Source organism: Archocentrus centrarchus, chromosome 10 (assembly GCF_007364275.1).
Source record: "Archocentrus centrarchus isolate MPI-CPG fArcCen1 chromosome 10, fArcCen1, whole genome shotgun sequence".
Classification (NCBI taxonomy): Eukaryota; Metazoa; Chordata; class Actinopteri; order Cichliformes; family Cichlidae; genus Archocentrus; species Archocentrus centrarchus.
This window is the reverse complement of record NC_044355.1, coordinates 12,455,310-12,470,476: the sequence shown is the minus strand read 5'-3', so window position 1 is coordinate 12,470,476 and position 15,167 is coordinate 12,455,310. Positions and strand designations below refer to the sequence as shown.

Genomic DNA, 15,167 nt, shown 5'->3' with positions numbered 1-15,167 from the left:
AAGGGGCAATTCGTTCCATAGTTTAGGGGCTATGGCTGAGAAAGCTCTGTTCCCCCTATTCTTAAGCCTAGTTTTAGGAACACTGAGAAGTAGCTGGTCTGCAGATCTCAGTGACCTAGAGGGAACATAAGGTGTTAGGAGTTCGGTGAGGTATGATAAGGCCAGCCCATTTAGAGATTTAAAAACACTCAATAAGATCTTAAAATCAATCCTAAAATGTACCGGAAGCCAGTGAAGGGAGGCCAGCACAGGGGAGATGTGCTCAGTTTTAGGAGTTCTAGTAAGAAGGCGAGTGGCTACATTCTGGACCAATTGAAGGCGTGAAAGAGAGGACTGGTTTATACCAACCAGACCTTTTCTGAAGGTCTTTCCAACATTTCTTTCCATCAGTCCTTGTACCTGACCATTTCAGAGGAATTTTGTTAGTTTGTTTGTTAAGCCACTTAACCCGGACCTATGAATCATTCAAGGAAAATAAAGGCACCTAACTCAAGGGCTGAACCAATGTTAAGTCTATATATAGCAGAAAACTTACCAAAGAACCAATTTTAAATTATATCTTTACACACTTTGTTACTAGCAGCCAGTTCCAAAAGCACATCCTTTGTTTCCATGTATTTAGTTTAATCTATGACCAATGCCAAAGATAGCAAAGTTTGACAGGCATAAAACAGCATTTTCCAACAAGCTGAAAATTTGTATCCTTAAAGAAATATGAGGAAACTGGACAGCAGATACAAGAAGAAGTGACACACCTAAAAAAACAGGTGATGAACAGTAATAGGAAAAAAAAAAAGAAATCCAGCAAAGACCCGACACAGGAGCTGAAGGATGCACTGGGACCTTCAGCTCATCCATCTGATGTTCACTGAAGCCTTATCAGAAATGGTCTCAGTGGAAGGGTGGGAGCCAAGGAGCCATTCTTAAGAAAGGGAAACAGGAAGAAATGGCTGAGGTATGTTAAACTATACAAGAACTGGACTGAAAATCAGTGATGACAGGTCTTGTGGAGTGATGAATACAGATTTAAAATATTTGGTACAAATTGTTGCCAGTATGTCTGGAGGAGCTCAGGAGAGAGAGGTGGTACAACAGTGTCTACAGCCATCTGAAGGTGGAGGCTCTGTCATTATTTGGAGTTGCATTTCAACCAGTGGTGTCATAGATCTTATCAAAATTGATGAAATTATAACTGTGAAGTACCACCATTATTTTTCAGCATGGCAATCATCCCAAACACACTGCCAATGCAGAAAAAGCATATCTAGATAGAAAAACACACAATGGAACACTATCAGTCATGGATTGGCCTCCCCAGAGCCCAGACCTTAGCATTATTGAAGCACTGTGGGATTGGAACAAAAGGCCGCCAACATCCAAGGAAGAGTTTGAATGTCCTTCAAGAAGCCTGGAGAACTATTCTTGAAGACTACTTAAAGAAATTAGAAGAAATCTGCCTAAGAGAGTTCAGGCTGTGTTGGCTGTTTCCCATTTTCCTAGCAAAATATAAAGAAATGAGGGCTGGCTTAAGACATTTGCATGATTAAATGGAAATGAAAAGTAATGTATACTCAAAACTTAGCTTAAAATATATGCAGGTACAGCATGAAAGAAAGAGACTGGGGAGCTGAGGGGGACCCTGTATCACCCCCCTTTTTATTTGCATTTAATCTCATTACTTTCCACTTTGTAGCGTAAGAAAACTTTTCCATCAGTGCGTAAGATAGTAATGACTTAAAGGACTGCCACACCACCTACACCTGTACAACTGTATTCAATAAAAGATGAATTAAATTGAACATAAATTAACCAAGTAAAGCATTAACCTAGTTTATCAGGCTTTATTAGGCCAGTTATATTTTAATGTATTTAGAAAACATTGATTTATTTGTTTAATTTAAACTTTACTGACAGATATGCATAATAGGCAAAACCATGCAATTCCAATTCATGGAGAATTTAAATAGCCTGAAATATTAAAACAAACAAACAAACATAAATTAACACTAGGCAATATAATCGATTTCACCTCTCCCAGAGCCACTTGTCTAAGGCACATTTGTTGTAAAAATTAATTTGATCCTGTTTTGAGAAGGTTTCCAAGCCTGGCATATTCACTGAAGAAGCCACCGACTACTAAAATGACTAAAATGTAAGTACAGGAATTTGTTATACTTCATTTCTGATGTGTCAGATGTGGTTGTTTGGTTGTTGGGATTTTTTGGAACACTTTCAATGCATCACTGCCTCTGACTCATTGTTTTATGACTGTTAATTACTCATTAACATAATCTGATTACATGGAAGTCAAACATTTGTTGGGGTTTTTAAAATTGCACTCTAGGCTAATATAAAGTAAATGGAGATTTATTGTATTTTAGAGTATTCAAAATTGTTCAAAATGATAAAATACGGGTATTACTTTTTTCTGCTACAAATTTCAGACAGTAGCTCCTTTTTCTGGTCTACGTACAACCCAGTTTGATCCCAAGTGGGCTGGACCGCTAAAATTATCACCTAATAACCTTTTTCCAAAGACTCCTCTAAAATTGTTCATCATTTGGTGAATTGAATATTACTTCATCCATTTTTGTGGCTGAAGTACAAAATATAATGAAAAGTGCCAAAATTTTATCCTTTTATCCTTATCTGTAATTTTCTCATTTTGCAAAGACATTGAGTGGGCTAGATTAGACCCCTTGGTGGACCATGAGTGTGACACCCTTCACCCTAAACCAGGAGCATCAAATTAATTTTAGTTTCTGGGCCACATATAGTCTAATAGGATTTTAGTGGGCTCGATCACCTAATAGCCTTAAAAAAAATGTACCTCCAAATCATTCCTCTTTCTTAAAGATTTAAGTATATCATTATAGTTTTTAATGAATTATTGATTCATAAAAACAGCCTGAGTTTTTCCATATTACAAAGAAATGCTGCTGTAGTAAATCAAAGAAAGCCATCAGCACAGCTCCCTGGGCTTACACTTTAACACAGCTGTAAATTTAGGTTACTTGAAGGCTCATCTATTATTAAAAAACAGGAACTTTTCTGTCATTTAATGGTTTAACTATTACTTCATCTATTCTTAAAGACCCCCACCACAGAAAAGTCCCAGAAGTACTTAGCAGACTGATTCTGGCCCCAGGGAAGCATAATTGAAAGAAGAAAAAAATGCAACTATTTGCACAGCAAGAAATTTGCATTTGTGTAATATTTAATTTTTAATTTGTATCCAATTATATCTTTATTAGAGATGTGAGACAGTATGTCAGTGTCGGGGTCAGTCAGCTCTGTCTTGGTACATTCCTGATTAAAACAGCACAGTGCAATCACCCTAAGATAATCTGCTTCATGATGCAGGATCATAAATTAAATAGGTGTGAAATGTAACAGCCACTAAATCAAATAAATTAAAGTCTTTGTGGCATGACAGTGGTGTTATGCTTTGTGAAGCACGTATGTGGGATGTGTGTGTGGGTGGGTGGGTGTGAGCAGGGTTTTTTTTTTTTTTTCAGGATGAGTAAATTGAAATGGAATCTAAACTTCCTTTCTCCCCCCTTGCCCCTGCAAATGTTAACTTTTAGAGGGAAAAAGTTGAGTAAAACAGACAACAACAGCTTTCACTCACACTCAGAATAAATTTACATTAAAATTGACAATTTACATTCAAAAATGAATTCTCTTCTTTTAACAGATATTTTTTTATGAAAATGTTGACCAGAATTTTCTTGGTCAAGAAAAAGGAAAAATATCCATTCAATGAAAGAAGGCGTAATCGTGGAAGAAATTGGTGACATGTTGTGACATGTCCCGGCAGAACTACTGCAGGTGCGTTATCACTGCATTCCTGACGCTTTAGTCATGCGACGCTCACCTTTACCCAACTGTGCCATATGACAGTATAAACAGTGATGTGTGTCCTTATTATTACAGGGTATTGTTGATATCTGAAACAGGATCAATGAAGTGTGCCACTGAGCAACAGGTAATGGCTCTGTTAAATACCTTGCCTCCAGCAGTTTCAGCTTTGTTCACAGACTCTGTTGATATGATGAAACTTGAGTCCACAATTCAATGCACAACTTTCAATGTCTCTCTCTCTCTCTCTTTCTCTTTCTTTTTCTCTCTCTCTCTCTCTCTCTTTCTCTGTCTCTCACACACACACACACACACACACACACACACACACACACACACACACACACACACACACACACACACACACACACACATTCTTTTTTCCCCCTAAAACACACTTTTTCAATTAGACAGCTGTCTGTCTTTGCAGTTAGCCTTGAAAAATACTGACAGTCCTTATCCTTATCCCTGGGGCAAGAACTAAAAGTAACACGAGACACTGATGGAACAGTCAGCAGCCGGGAACTCTGTCCTCTGGGACTGCAAGGTCAGCAGCTGCAGTGACATACTAAGCTTACCAGATCTACACCATGCATTTTTTGAATCTTTACTAACTAATATATTGTGAGCGAAAAACAGACTTTGAAATGTGTGGTGAAGTAAGTGAGCAGCTTTTTGCCATTCGACTGACTCATCTCCACAAGCATGCGTGCACATTGATGTGGTTAGAAAAGTGAGAGTAGCTGCCAAAAATCGTTCAACACAATGAGGCACGTGCAACAAACTTACCCAGTAGGGTATATAGATTCAAATATAAGATAGAGAAAAAAGCCTTAAATGTGTTTCACTCATTGTCAGAGAATTTATAGCTTACAGCTGTGTGACATTAAGGTGACAGAGGCAGAATTTACAATGAATTTAAAATGACTGAATATGCTTACATTATGTTAAAATGTGTATAAATTCCAAAAATGTATCTGCAATATCTCCAAAGATAACTTCAAATGAAAAATGTGTTATTTGAAGCCCCATGACATGTAACAACTGAGTTTATATAAGTGGAAAATGAGCAGTACATAATATATAAAACCCAAAACACATCAACCAAAAAAGTGCCACATTAAATTCATTTATCTTTTAGAAAATAAATCTAGTAGGTCATTTGAGAAGAAATAAAATACACATATTAATTTACACTGAGTTTAATGATAAAATGGTTTTATTTTCATTTAATTCTGGCAGATGTTTCACAGTGAGGATTTAAAACCCAGTGACTTCACTTACTTACACTTTGCCACTAATTGTAGTCTCATTTTACTGAGTTGTTTACATTCCATCATCCATCCATCCATCCAACACCTGACATAGGAGGTATACAAAGTATACAAGAACCACCTGAACCCACATCTTTCAATGTGGAGGTGCCTCTTCTGGATGACAGAGCTCCTCACCCTATCTCTAATGAGGACAAGAGAAATCTAGCAGATCATTTAACCACAGTTGTGATATTAATTACTAAACAGGAATGTCTTAAACTTCACATAATCACTGGAAATAGAAGTGCACAGCAATAAAGACAAAACAAACATGCTTTATTTAGTAGTTTCATACGTTTTTGTTAAGTGTAAAGAACCCTGTACACTTTACCTTTTGAAACTCTTAACCCTTATCTTAACTTGTTACCATTGTACAGATAATATGTACAAATTTCACCACAGTGTAAACAAAGAGTAACAGTGCTTTGCTTTTGAGTTATTAAGTGTACCATTCCTTTAAACCCTGCTTCAGATAAGAGAAATCACTACACCAACAGTTTCAGGGCATGAGGTGTGGGCTGCCTGAGAGGAATCCCTGTACTAGTCTCTGGAGGAAACTCTCACCAAATATGGTAAATGACGTCACGACACGTGGAGCATTTCGTGAGAGGTTCCAGACAACACTATTTCCCGTAAGTACAGAGGGGCGTGGTGCGCACAAAGTATCGCTTTAAGAGTTTACAACCTCACAATCATTCCCAGACTTCCGATCCTGGATGAATGACTAAGGACTACTGCGAGCGCTGAAAGTTGTTTTCGAAGGTTTTTGGACGATTGGAGGAAAAAACAAGGAGATATTTCTTTCTTCTCTCCCCCTTCAAGACTTCTTTGGACTCTGCCGACAACGCAATACGGTGGGCTTGCCCCGATTTTGAATTGACACATAAGGCTAAACCACTTAGTTTCGTGAGAACTGAAGACTATATAGACGCATCTGGATTCAAGTTTCTTTTCACTGAAAAAAGCGAGGATGTATCGAAACTTTGGGAATCAAGAAAGAGGCAACCCGCCGTATACAGGCAGCTCTGGGGCAAACCCTGCGTCCCTGGGAAGCACCAGCACTTCAGCCACACAACAGGAGCAGGTAGGTGTGCTGGCACTGACTAAATTGGGGGGAAAGGTTAGGGGTCAAATGAGAATAACACAGTACGGTTTTTAAAATTTTGAATTTTTCAAGCTACAATTAAATAATATACATTTAAAACTGTAAATATTCTAAATTTGTTTCACTATACAAATAATGAATAAAAATGAATCAACCTTAATCATTTGTTATAGTTTATACTAATTACCCTGCCTTTGTTACTCATCTTGAATATTTAATTATATAAAATATTCTTATTTAATCTTGTCTTTCTTCTTTTCCCTAGAAGTTTACAATGGCAGGAACCAGTCAGTTTATCCCCAGCCTCAATGCCATCACAAGCAACCAGGACCTCCAATGGCTGGTCCAGCCCTCGCTCATGCATCCACCTGGCCCTTCTCGATCACCAGTACCTCCTTACCCAATCCACCCAGGGGTGCGGCCGCTGGGTCCGCCACCTTCCCAGTCTCACCTTATCAGACCAGGGGTCATAAGAGCTTCTGCAAACAGTCCATCTTCAACAAGGCGCAGGAATGATGAACATGTAAGCAAGTAGCTCTCAAATGATTGTGGGTTTGTTGTGTTTCCACTGAGAGAACGGTAAAGGAGCCTTCTTGGGAGTTGTATTCTCCTTGGAGGGAATGTGGATGCTAAGGTGTGGAGAGTGGCTCACTCATTTTTGTGTAAGTGCGTAATATCTATTGCACAATTGTGCCAGTTCCTCTAGATGTATGCAGAAATAGGAAAGAGAATTAAAGATAAAACATTTTAAGAATTTCTCAGTTTAGATATCCTCTCTAGAGTCAAATACTGGTGTACTCTTTTTTTTATTTTTACTGTGAGTTGTTGACAGAGTAAATTTTTCATGTGATTTTCTGCTTTTTCCTAGAATAGGAATATGACACAATTCAGAGTAACTTTATCTTTGATTTCTATCACTTACGTAGTATCATTTTGTACATTTCATCAGGCACACATTGGCACACATCCTCGTCATAGAGTTGTAATTTCATTGAACAGGAAGTGGACTGTCATGTGACTCATTGGGGCAAGTCATGTTCTGTGACTCACACCTTAGTCACCATAGGGGTCTGAGTGTGAATCATCCCTCTAAAAGGGCGGGAAATGTTGGATCAACTGCAATTATTCAGTAGGGTGCTGGATGAAGTCAGAGTTCGGGTGTTACAAGGGCACAAAAGCTCAGAGGCTTTTCAACCCTTCAGCTGCCGTGACTGTGATGACTCAGTGTGCACACATGGTGGGAGTATTTCACCTGTGTTATGCTGCCTGCGGTGTATTTTCACTGTACATTTGATATTTTGAAATGACCTGTTTGCCTAAAACAAGCCAGATTAATCCAGTTCAGGAGTTTGACTCTGCCACTGTTCGGTGTCACGTTAACCCACTTTTGTATTTGTTTTTTTTCTCCTCCTCTTCAGTTATCACAGGAAGAAATGGAAAGGCGCAGAGTAAGAAGGGAGAGGAATAAACTGGCAGCAGCAAAGTGTCGCAATCGGAGACGGGAGCTGACAGACTCCCTGCAAAATGTGAGTGACCATTAATATAATATTACTGCTCCAAATCCAAGGTGTTGGTCTCAATCAGGCATGAATGAATCTAACTTTGCCTTTCTCCTGCTGTAGGAGACAGACCAGCTGGAGGATGAAAAGTCCCGCTTGCAGAAGGAAATAGCTGAACTACAAAAGCAGAAAGAGAAACTCGAACTGGTCTTGGAAGCTCACCGGCCCATTTGCAAAATAGAGGACTCTGATTCGGATTCTGACCCAGGTGTATCCATTTCCTCTCTGGGAGCCATCAAACTGGAGCCAGAGGATTCCTGCAGTCCTGGACCTTCAATCAAACGGCCAACAAAGATGGAGAAGCCCAAACCAAAGATAACTATCCCCATAAAGCCCATAACATCAACCGCCTCTGCTGTTGCCACTGAATCAGAGTCACTTCACACCCCAGTTCTCTCCACGCCCTCTATAATGCCCTTCACAGCTGGCACGGTTTTCACCTATCCCAGCGCCTCTTTAGACACCAGCGCCTCCAGCACATCCCATGTTACATCACATCAGGGAAGTGTCCAGCAGTCTCAGGCCCCACAGCCCTGCGGGGTAGCTCATCGTCGCAGCAGCAGCAGCGGCGACCAATCAGATCACTCCCTGCACTCACCAACCATCCTCACACTGTGATCGACAGCCCTGCCTTACTGGCAATACACTAATGTTGATTTCAGTGCAGTTAGTCAGTGCAGTGTGCATGACAAAGGAAGTCAAGCAAATGTGATGGAAGTGAAAATGATGGTTGTTATCATTTCAAAACAAGCAATGTGTATCTGCTTGATGTCTTGAGAAAGTTGATGCCTTTCTTAGATAATATGCAAATCTGTGGCATTATTAGAATATGAATGTTACACTCTTTATAGTTTTTATATGAATATAAAATCTTTATATTTCTAATTTTCAGTTATAAATTAGAGTGTTTGAGATTTATTATGAAAGCACTGCATGCAGAATATATTCTCTAACGAATTATACAAACTTTGTTGCGAGAACTGTGATAACTCCATATATCAATAGATATAATACATTATAATATTTCCTTTTAATAAGTTGCTACATTGTTACAGTATATTGTAAAATTCCTCAAAAAGGGAAATTGGGTGCTTTAACTTACAGGTCCATATTTTTATATAGACCCTTTCAGAACCCTAATATTGTCTATTTACGAATTACTGACCACTAAGGCTGGGCCATAGGCGTTATTATAGATGAATCAATCACCTATTTATTATGGAGAATATAATATATTTTTGGTACTGTTTATATGTATTTTCTCTTAAAAATGACCTGTTTGGGTGGGCAGTGCCTTACTTTTGTCTCTTGTTTCTGAAACAGACAATAAAGAAGAAAGTTGTGTGGAAACAGTGATGTGTACAATTACTGGTGCAATTCAAAATAAGCAGGATGTGACTAGACTGAAATTCATCTGAAAAACAGCACATCAGTCTGATGTAATTGTCAGGATCATTTGAAGTATGCAAAAAAAAAAAAAAAATGTAAACTAAGAAGTGAGAAGGAACAATTAACTGATCAGTTACCTGACTGAAGTTTAATCTGCTTGTAATTTACTTTTAATCAAGCAATAATGCTGAATATTCACTGGCTGCAGCAGTGGTGGAGGCAGTTTTAATAGGCAGTTTTACTTAGACTGGGGTTAAAAAGAAAATGATGGCACTTGTCTTTAGGCCAAAGAGTCCATTATTTTGGTAACTCTTATTATTTGCTCATATATATATGGAAGTTTGCTTCTACCTCTGAAAATTTTGGCCATCCATAAATCGAAATTTCGGCTTATTAAGTCAAATTTCTGAGAAAATGATTCAGAATTGAGAACATAAGTTGAACGAGTTAAGTTGAAATTTTGAGGGAAAAACCTGAAATTCTGATTCAAGGATGGCAAAATAAAAATTAGGTTTTTTTTCAGTGGCAGGAACAGGCTTCCATACTTGCAGAACTACACCACGAGAACTCATATATGTCACCTTTTTAATTATTTTGAATGAAAATCTCTAATAGTTGTGAATTACATTTTTTTTTTTTTTACTGTTGATAAACCTCAATTATGTGTTAATATTGTGTCCAAGTAGTTGTTAACTCGAGCTCTTTGAGTAAGTGCAAAGCCCCCTCCCAGTCAGACTTTAGGCTTTGGTTCTGGGAGGGTGACCAAACTTCAGTAACAGCCACCCCAGACCACTGCTTGGCTCCGCCCCCTGGGCTGCAGCTTCTCTAGTGTTTCATCTTTACTGTGGTTTCTGTCACTTATGATGTTACTATCTTTGTTACTATCTTGACTGTTGGTCACAAAAAAATCAAATACTTTGAAGAAATTACCCTTTGACTCTGGGTATTATGGCCATACTTCATATCAGTTAATTGAGAAAATGCCTGACAGAGTAATCAGTGTTGAAATAATCATTAGTGGCAGCCAGTAAAAGAGTTTGATGACTGCAGCATATGCTGACAAACTCTGATGGCCGCTCTTTGACCCTCCACTGTGAACACCGTGGTTTCTGTTCCTCCATTTCCCCAACATGAAGAGAATCTCTTGCTAACACATACATGGCTCAGAGAGCATTGGATTGCTAAAATGGAGCAAGAGAGGAAGAGAGGTGGAGATGGAACAAGAGTCAGACTGAGAGCTGGAGAGCATGAGGGGAAAAATCTGTATGTACGCTGCTGTCAAAGGACATCTGTGAATCACTAAGTGGGTAAAAGCATCACGCCACCACTACCCCCATCAGCTCTCCAGACTGTGCAAACAGGGATCCAAAAATAAAACTGATGAATATCCATAAAGTCGGTCTGTGTGACATGAAGGCAGCATTTATCAAGCACTGTTAGTTCAGACACAAAGGTCAGAACAAATGCAGAAATCAATTTGTTGTGTGTCATGCTAAATGCATGTTTTCTGCAAAGGCAAACACACAAAGAAAGGTCAAAACAGCCCTGAGTGTCATAGCCACTGTATTTAAAGCTCTTCAGTGCACTACGAGCATAGCCCACCAATAAACAGCTAACAACAAAATAAACCTCTTCTAATCCAGGTGCTATGGTTTAAACTGAAACTGGTTAGTAAAGCTAGTTAATACAGACAAATCAAGATAAAAGAAGAGGGCTGAAGTTAAGATTGCTCCTAATATTACAGATTAAATACAAAGCATGAGTTACAGAGGAGGAAGCTAACAAATCTTATGATAATTCAGCAACAACCTCATTTAAAAAGAAAAAAAAAAAGAAAAGAAAAAAGAATTTAAACAGCTTGGCTTGAACAGAATAAAAATCAAACAAAACTTGTAGACCTTCCAGTTTGATACAAAGAGTTTTCCAGTTGAATCTTTAAAAATAGTGAGAGAACTTCTTCAGTTCCGCTCTGCGTGAGGTCCAACAACATCTATCATGCCTGATTCAAAGTGAGTGTGTAGGTATGCACGTGTTACGTTAAGCTCAGCAACCCCACCCCGCAATAAACCTGTCCTTCACATCAGGCTGCTTCACAGGCTTTGTTACAAATGGTGACAATCATCATGCACACATGGCACTCCAATCCTGTCCTGAGGAAGAGAGTGCATAAAATATTACACATCATTAGCAAAAAGCAATTATCAAATAGTTTCCTTTGTTTCAGTGCTATTGGAATTCAGAGGACTAAATATGGCTCGAAACTGGATTGAAATGAATCTTTAGATCTGTGTTTTCAAGATCCAAGATAATGCTGTCCAGTGCAATTGAGAAAAAGGCTTCTACCAGTGTAGGCTAATCCAGTGCATGAGATAAATTTATATGTGTGACCCACTTTTTTTGGTCCCATTTTTTTTTTTTCAACAACAGACCACTGAAAAAGGAGAATTTTCAGGAGAATCGTTAGAAAAACACTGTAAAATTTAGACACATTATCATCTGGCAAACATCTATTAAATGTCTTTGTAAAGTCCTGAAACGTGGAAAGAGTCTCAAGTCTAGTGGCACACAAACCTTTGCAGCATTCAGAAAGCCCTAATGCCCCCCCCCCCCCCCCCCCCCGATTAAATTGTACTATTTGACAGAGCACCTGTGTCTCCATACTGTCCATCACATTCCCTCCAGTCTTCAACTGCTGACATAAACCTGCGATCAGTCATCAGGTGAGCACACCAGGTGAAGCTGATCTGGGCTTCCCACGCTGCCTGTGCTTGAGCTCCCGTCTCCCAGGTCCCGGGCCACCATGCAGGGCAGATTCAGCTCTGTGGACCCTCCTGGACTGGAGTCACTCCTGCTAACACACTCCTCCTCTAGGACCAGGCACAGCTCCTTCAGGTCCAGATTTTCCTTCACCAGCCCGTCCTGCATGCGCTCCAGGTCGGCAAGCTTTTTCAAGTACCCGCCCAGGTCCTCCCGCATCACTTTGGCCGCGTGATGCCCGAACAGCTGCCATTCCCGAGCCAGCTTCTTCACTTTGAGCCGGTCGTCGTCCAAGAAGCAGCACAGGTCCCGCAGCTCCGTGTTCTCCTCCTGTAGGCGCTGATTGATGACTTTCAGTTCCCTGATTTCGAGGAGGTGTCCCTGCAGCTGTTTATTTACCTCTTTGATAAGCCGACCGCGCTGGATCAGAGCCGATATTTTCTCTGACTCCTCTTTACGCAACCGGCTCACCAGCTCCTCTTTGGAGCACGCCAGCAAGTCTTCGTCAGACATCTTTGACAGTTCTCTGTTTATTATCTCACCTTCGCTACCCATTTTTCAGTAAAAAAAAAAACGACAGTTATGGGTACCTGAGAATCTATTAAAAGCGCTGAGATGTGGCTATATTTAATGCTCAACACATGCATCAACTGCAATCCAGATGTCATGTATTTGATCACCACAGCACCGGAGGTAAAATCAAGGCAGAAACATGTGATGTCTTTATTTAGATTGTCTCTATCTTCAAGGCTGTGACTTCAGTCCTTTTTTTGTGCTGTTCTCCGTGGATAACGCCTTAATGAGGTCGTGTGTGAAAAACGCACCGCAAGCCCCTATTAATGTCAATCTGTCATCCTCTCAGCAGCAGGCTGCGTTCTCCAAAGGCCTCCAGGAGCACAACAGCCCTTATTTCTCCTCCTCGCGCAGTTTTTTTTTTGAAGGCAACAGCCGCTCCGTGGGCTTTTCTGTACAAAGGCCCGGTGAGTCCACGGAGGCTTAACCCAGCACACCCTACAGATGTTGTGATTTCTACGCCGCTGGCATCGTCTCATCAGGCTGTGCTTGTCTCGCCTCGGCTGAATGAACTCCGGTGGCTGCAGGAGTCCGCACGGCGCATCAGCCTTTTCTTTAAAAGCGATTCATTGCTTAGATTTAAAAAAAAAAAACAAAACAAACAACTAAATTAATAACAAACAAATCTCACCGCTCAGAATATGTACATCATTATCTGTGCTCATGCTCCTGAGATGGACTGTTACCACAACAATGTCCGCCTCCGCCACTTTCACGGCTGTGACTCCGCTAAGCAGCGAGCTGCGCGTAAAGCTGGCGCTCTGACGGAGAGCAGTCTCGGGAACCTTCAAAATAAAAGCTCCAGTTTCTTGTTTTTAATGACAAAAGTGTCGCAAATGTTGCTTTGAGAGCATTGCTGAACTACATCAAACGTGTTACACTTTTTACTTTTGGTTCTTTTATACTTTCGGTCGCGTTTTAATGAAACCGTGACCCTCAGCAACAATGCTTTTATTTTTTAGAGGTTTTAAAGGAAATTTTACTGTTTTGTGAGGGTTTCCATTTTGACAAATTTCCTTAGATAAGCTAGTGATCAGAAATGTTTGTGGTTTCCTCTGATGTTTCCAGTGTGGCAATTCTACATGGCGTAATTTGGGCCTGTTTTGCAGACGTAAATGGCAACATTTAATAACCCAAAGCTCTGTGGTGCATCTGATCGTACTCTAACTACGTTATGAAAAACAAGATTTGAGATGGAAGAGCTTCGCTCCATGCGCTCCCTCAGTGAGGAACGTGTGCGCCCCCATTTGGATTCAAAACCACATTTCTGTTTTTATTTTTTTTACCCTTTACATACTATGAAACCAAAACAACTTGGACATTTATAAAGGAAATTGATAGGAAAGGCCTGTGTAAACCCACTTCCTCTGTTTTTTCCTGTTCGTTAGAATGATCTCATCCTCAAAAACTAGATATGTCCACCAGTGGAGTTCACACGCCGGTTACAGTGGAGCACATTAGTGGTTCCTGGTTTTACTTGTTTCTTTTCAAAAAAAAAAAAAACCACTAAAACATTGGCGGAAAGTGTGACTGCGGTTTTTTTTGTTTTTTTTTTCCATGGGTTTATGCTGAGGCATTCAGCCACATCCTTCCGCCCTCTGTCCCACCTCCATTGTTTCACTGAGGCCACAACAATGTAGGGTGTTAACCGTGCAGGGGGGATCTGGGGATGGAATCAGGGTGTCATGTGAGGTTAGAAATGAGAGTGTTGATGTGCAGCAAGAGAGCCGACAAAAAAGGCGTGTTGGCTGAATCTTTTTCACCCCATCCCGTGTTGCGATTTTTTGAAGGACACATACAGAAACACAGAAAGGGAGGGCGAGGAGAGGGATTTACAGGGATTTATTTAGATTAATCGTCGGAGGAAAAGAGCAGATTGTGTACACGCAGGCAGCAAGCAAAGCGCACGGCACTGTGGGGCCCGGCGCTCACAAAGAGGCCTATCTGTGATCTGACACTTTTTGTAATAACTAAGAGAACAAATGATCAACAATAGGCTACTTTCTGGCTGCCAGACGCAGTGCTGTAATTTGAGTTTTCACATCATCATCCATTATCTTTTGGGTTTAGTCACCGAAGGCTTTCTTTCTTTTTTATAAACGTTGTATGTTGAGTTACTGTAGGGAATTTGATTGATAATAGATGCTATTTAAGGAGCCTGTTGGATTTATCATCCGCCTCTTGCGCTGTAAGATTAAGCCAAGTAGACTTAGTTTAGTGGGGCCTCACAATGAAGAAATAAGACAACAGCCTGCAGACCATTTATCGAGCTTTCCATAGTAATGTTTTTCTAACTGTATATCATATTGTATTTAATCAATCTAAGAGAAGTAAATTACAGGCTACTGTTTTGTCTGCACTAATATTACCTTTGATTACATATTCACTTGTCAAAGCCAACCCTTAAGAGCATTACATAATCAACTCCTAAAACTTAAAAAACAAAAAAACAAAACAAAACAAAACAAAAAACAAAACAAAACAACCCCCCACACACACACAAAAACTAGAGCTGAATGTGCGTTATTAATAATATTAATCCTAAGGGGCGTCTTATAGTTGCGTCACATGCTGTGTGAGACGTCTGCAGCAAGTGTTAGCGGAAAA

General features: G+C 39.9%; 2 protein-coding genes across 4 annotated transcripts; one reads left to right on the top strand and one right to left on the bottom strand.

Annotated features, from left to right (window-relative positions):
• The first annotated feature begins 3,810 nt into the window (after positions 1–3,810).
• fosl1a (FOS like 1, AP-1 transcription factor subunit a) lies at positions 3,811–9,182 on the top strand. 3 transcript variants are annotated; one of them, XM_030738646.1, is made up of 8 exons: positions 3,811–3,831; positions 3,937–3,988; positions 4,272–4,408; positions 5,650–5,809; positions 5,880–6,261; positions 6,551–6,805; positions 7,701–7,808; positions 7,905–9,182. In XM_030738646.1, the coding sequence occupies exons 5-8, from the start codon at positions 6,148–6,150 to the stop codon at positions 8,457–8,459; spliced, it is 1,032 nt and encodes a 343-aa protein (XP_030594506.1). In that variant the 5' UTR covers positions 3,811–3,831; positions 3,937–3,988; positions 4,272–4,408; positions 5,650–5,809; positions 5,880–6,147; the 3' UTR covers positions 8,460–9,182. The 3 variants fall into 3 exon arrangements, with proteins under 3 accessions (XP_030594506.1, XP_030594505.1, XP_030594504.1); XM_030738645.1 differs by lacking the exon at positions 3,811–3,831 and having other exon boundaries at positions 6,000–6,261; positions 6,548–6,805; XM_030738644.1 differs by lacking the exon at positions 3,811–3,831 and having other exon boundaries at positions 6,548–6,805.
• Positions 9,183–11,864: 2,682 nt separating this feature from the next.
• On the bottom strand, positions 11,865–13,283 carry ccdc85b (coiled-coil domain containing 85B). The gene is made up of 2 exons (XM_030739623.1): positions 13,247–13,283; positions 11,865–13,132 (listed from the first exon to the last, which is right to left on the bottom strand). Exon 2 carries the CDS (start codon positions 12,540–12,542, stop codon positions 11,940–11,942), a length of 603 nt encoding a protein of 200 aa, XP_030595483.1. The 5' UTR covers positions 12,543–13,132; positions 13,247–13,283; the 3' UTR covers positions 11,865–11,939.
• Between the last annotated feature and the right edge of the window lie 1,884 nt (positions 13,284–15,167).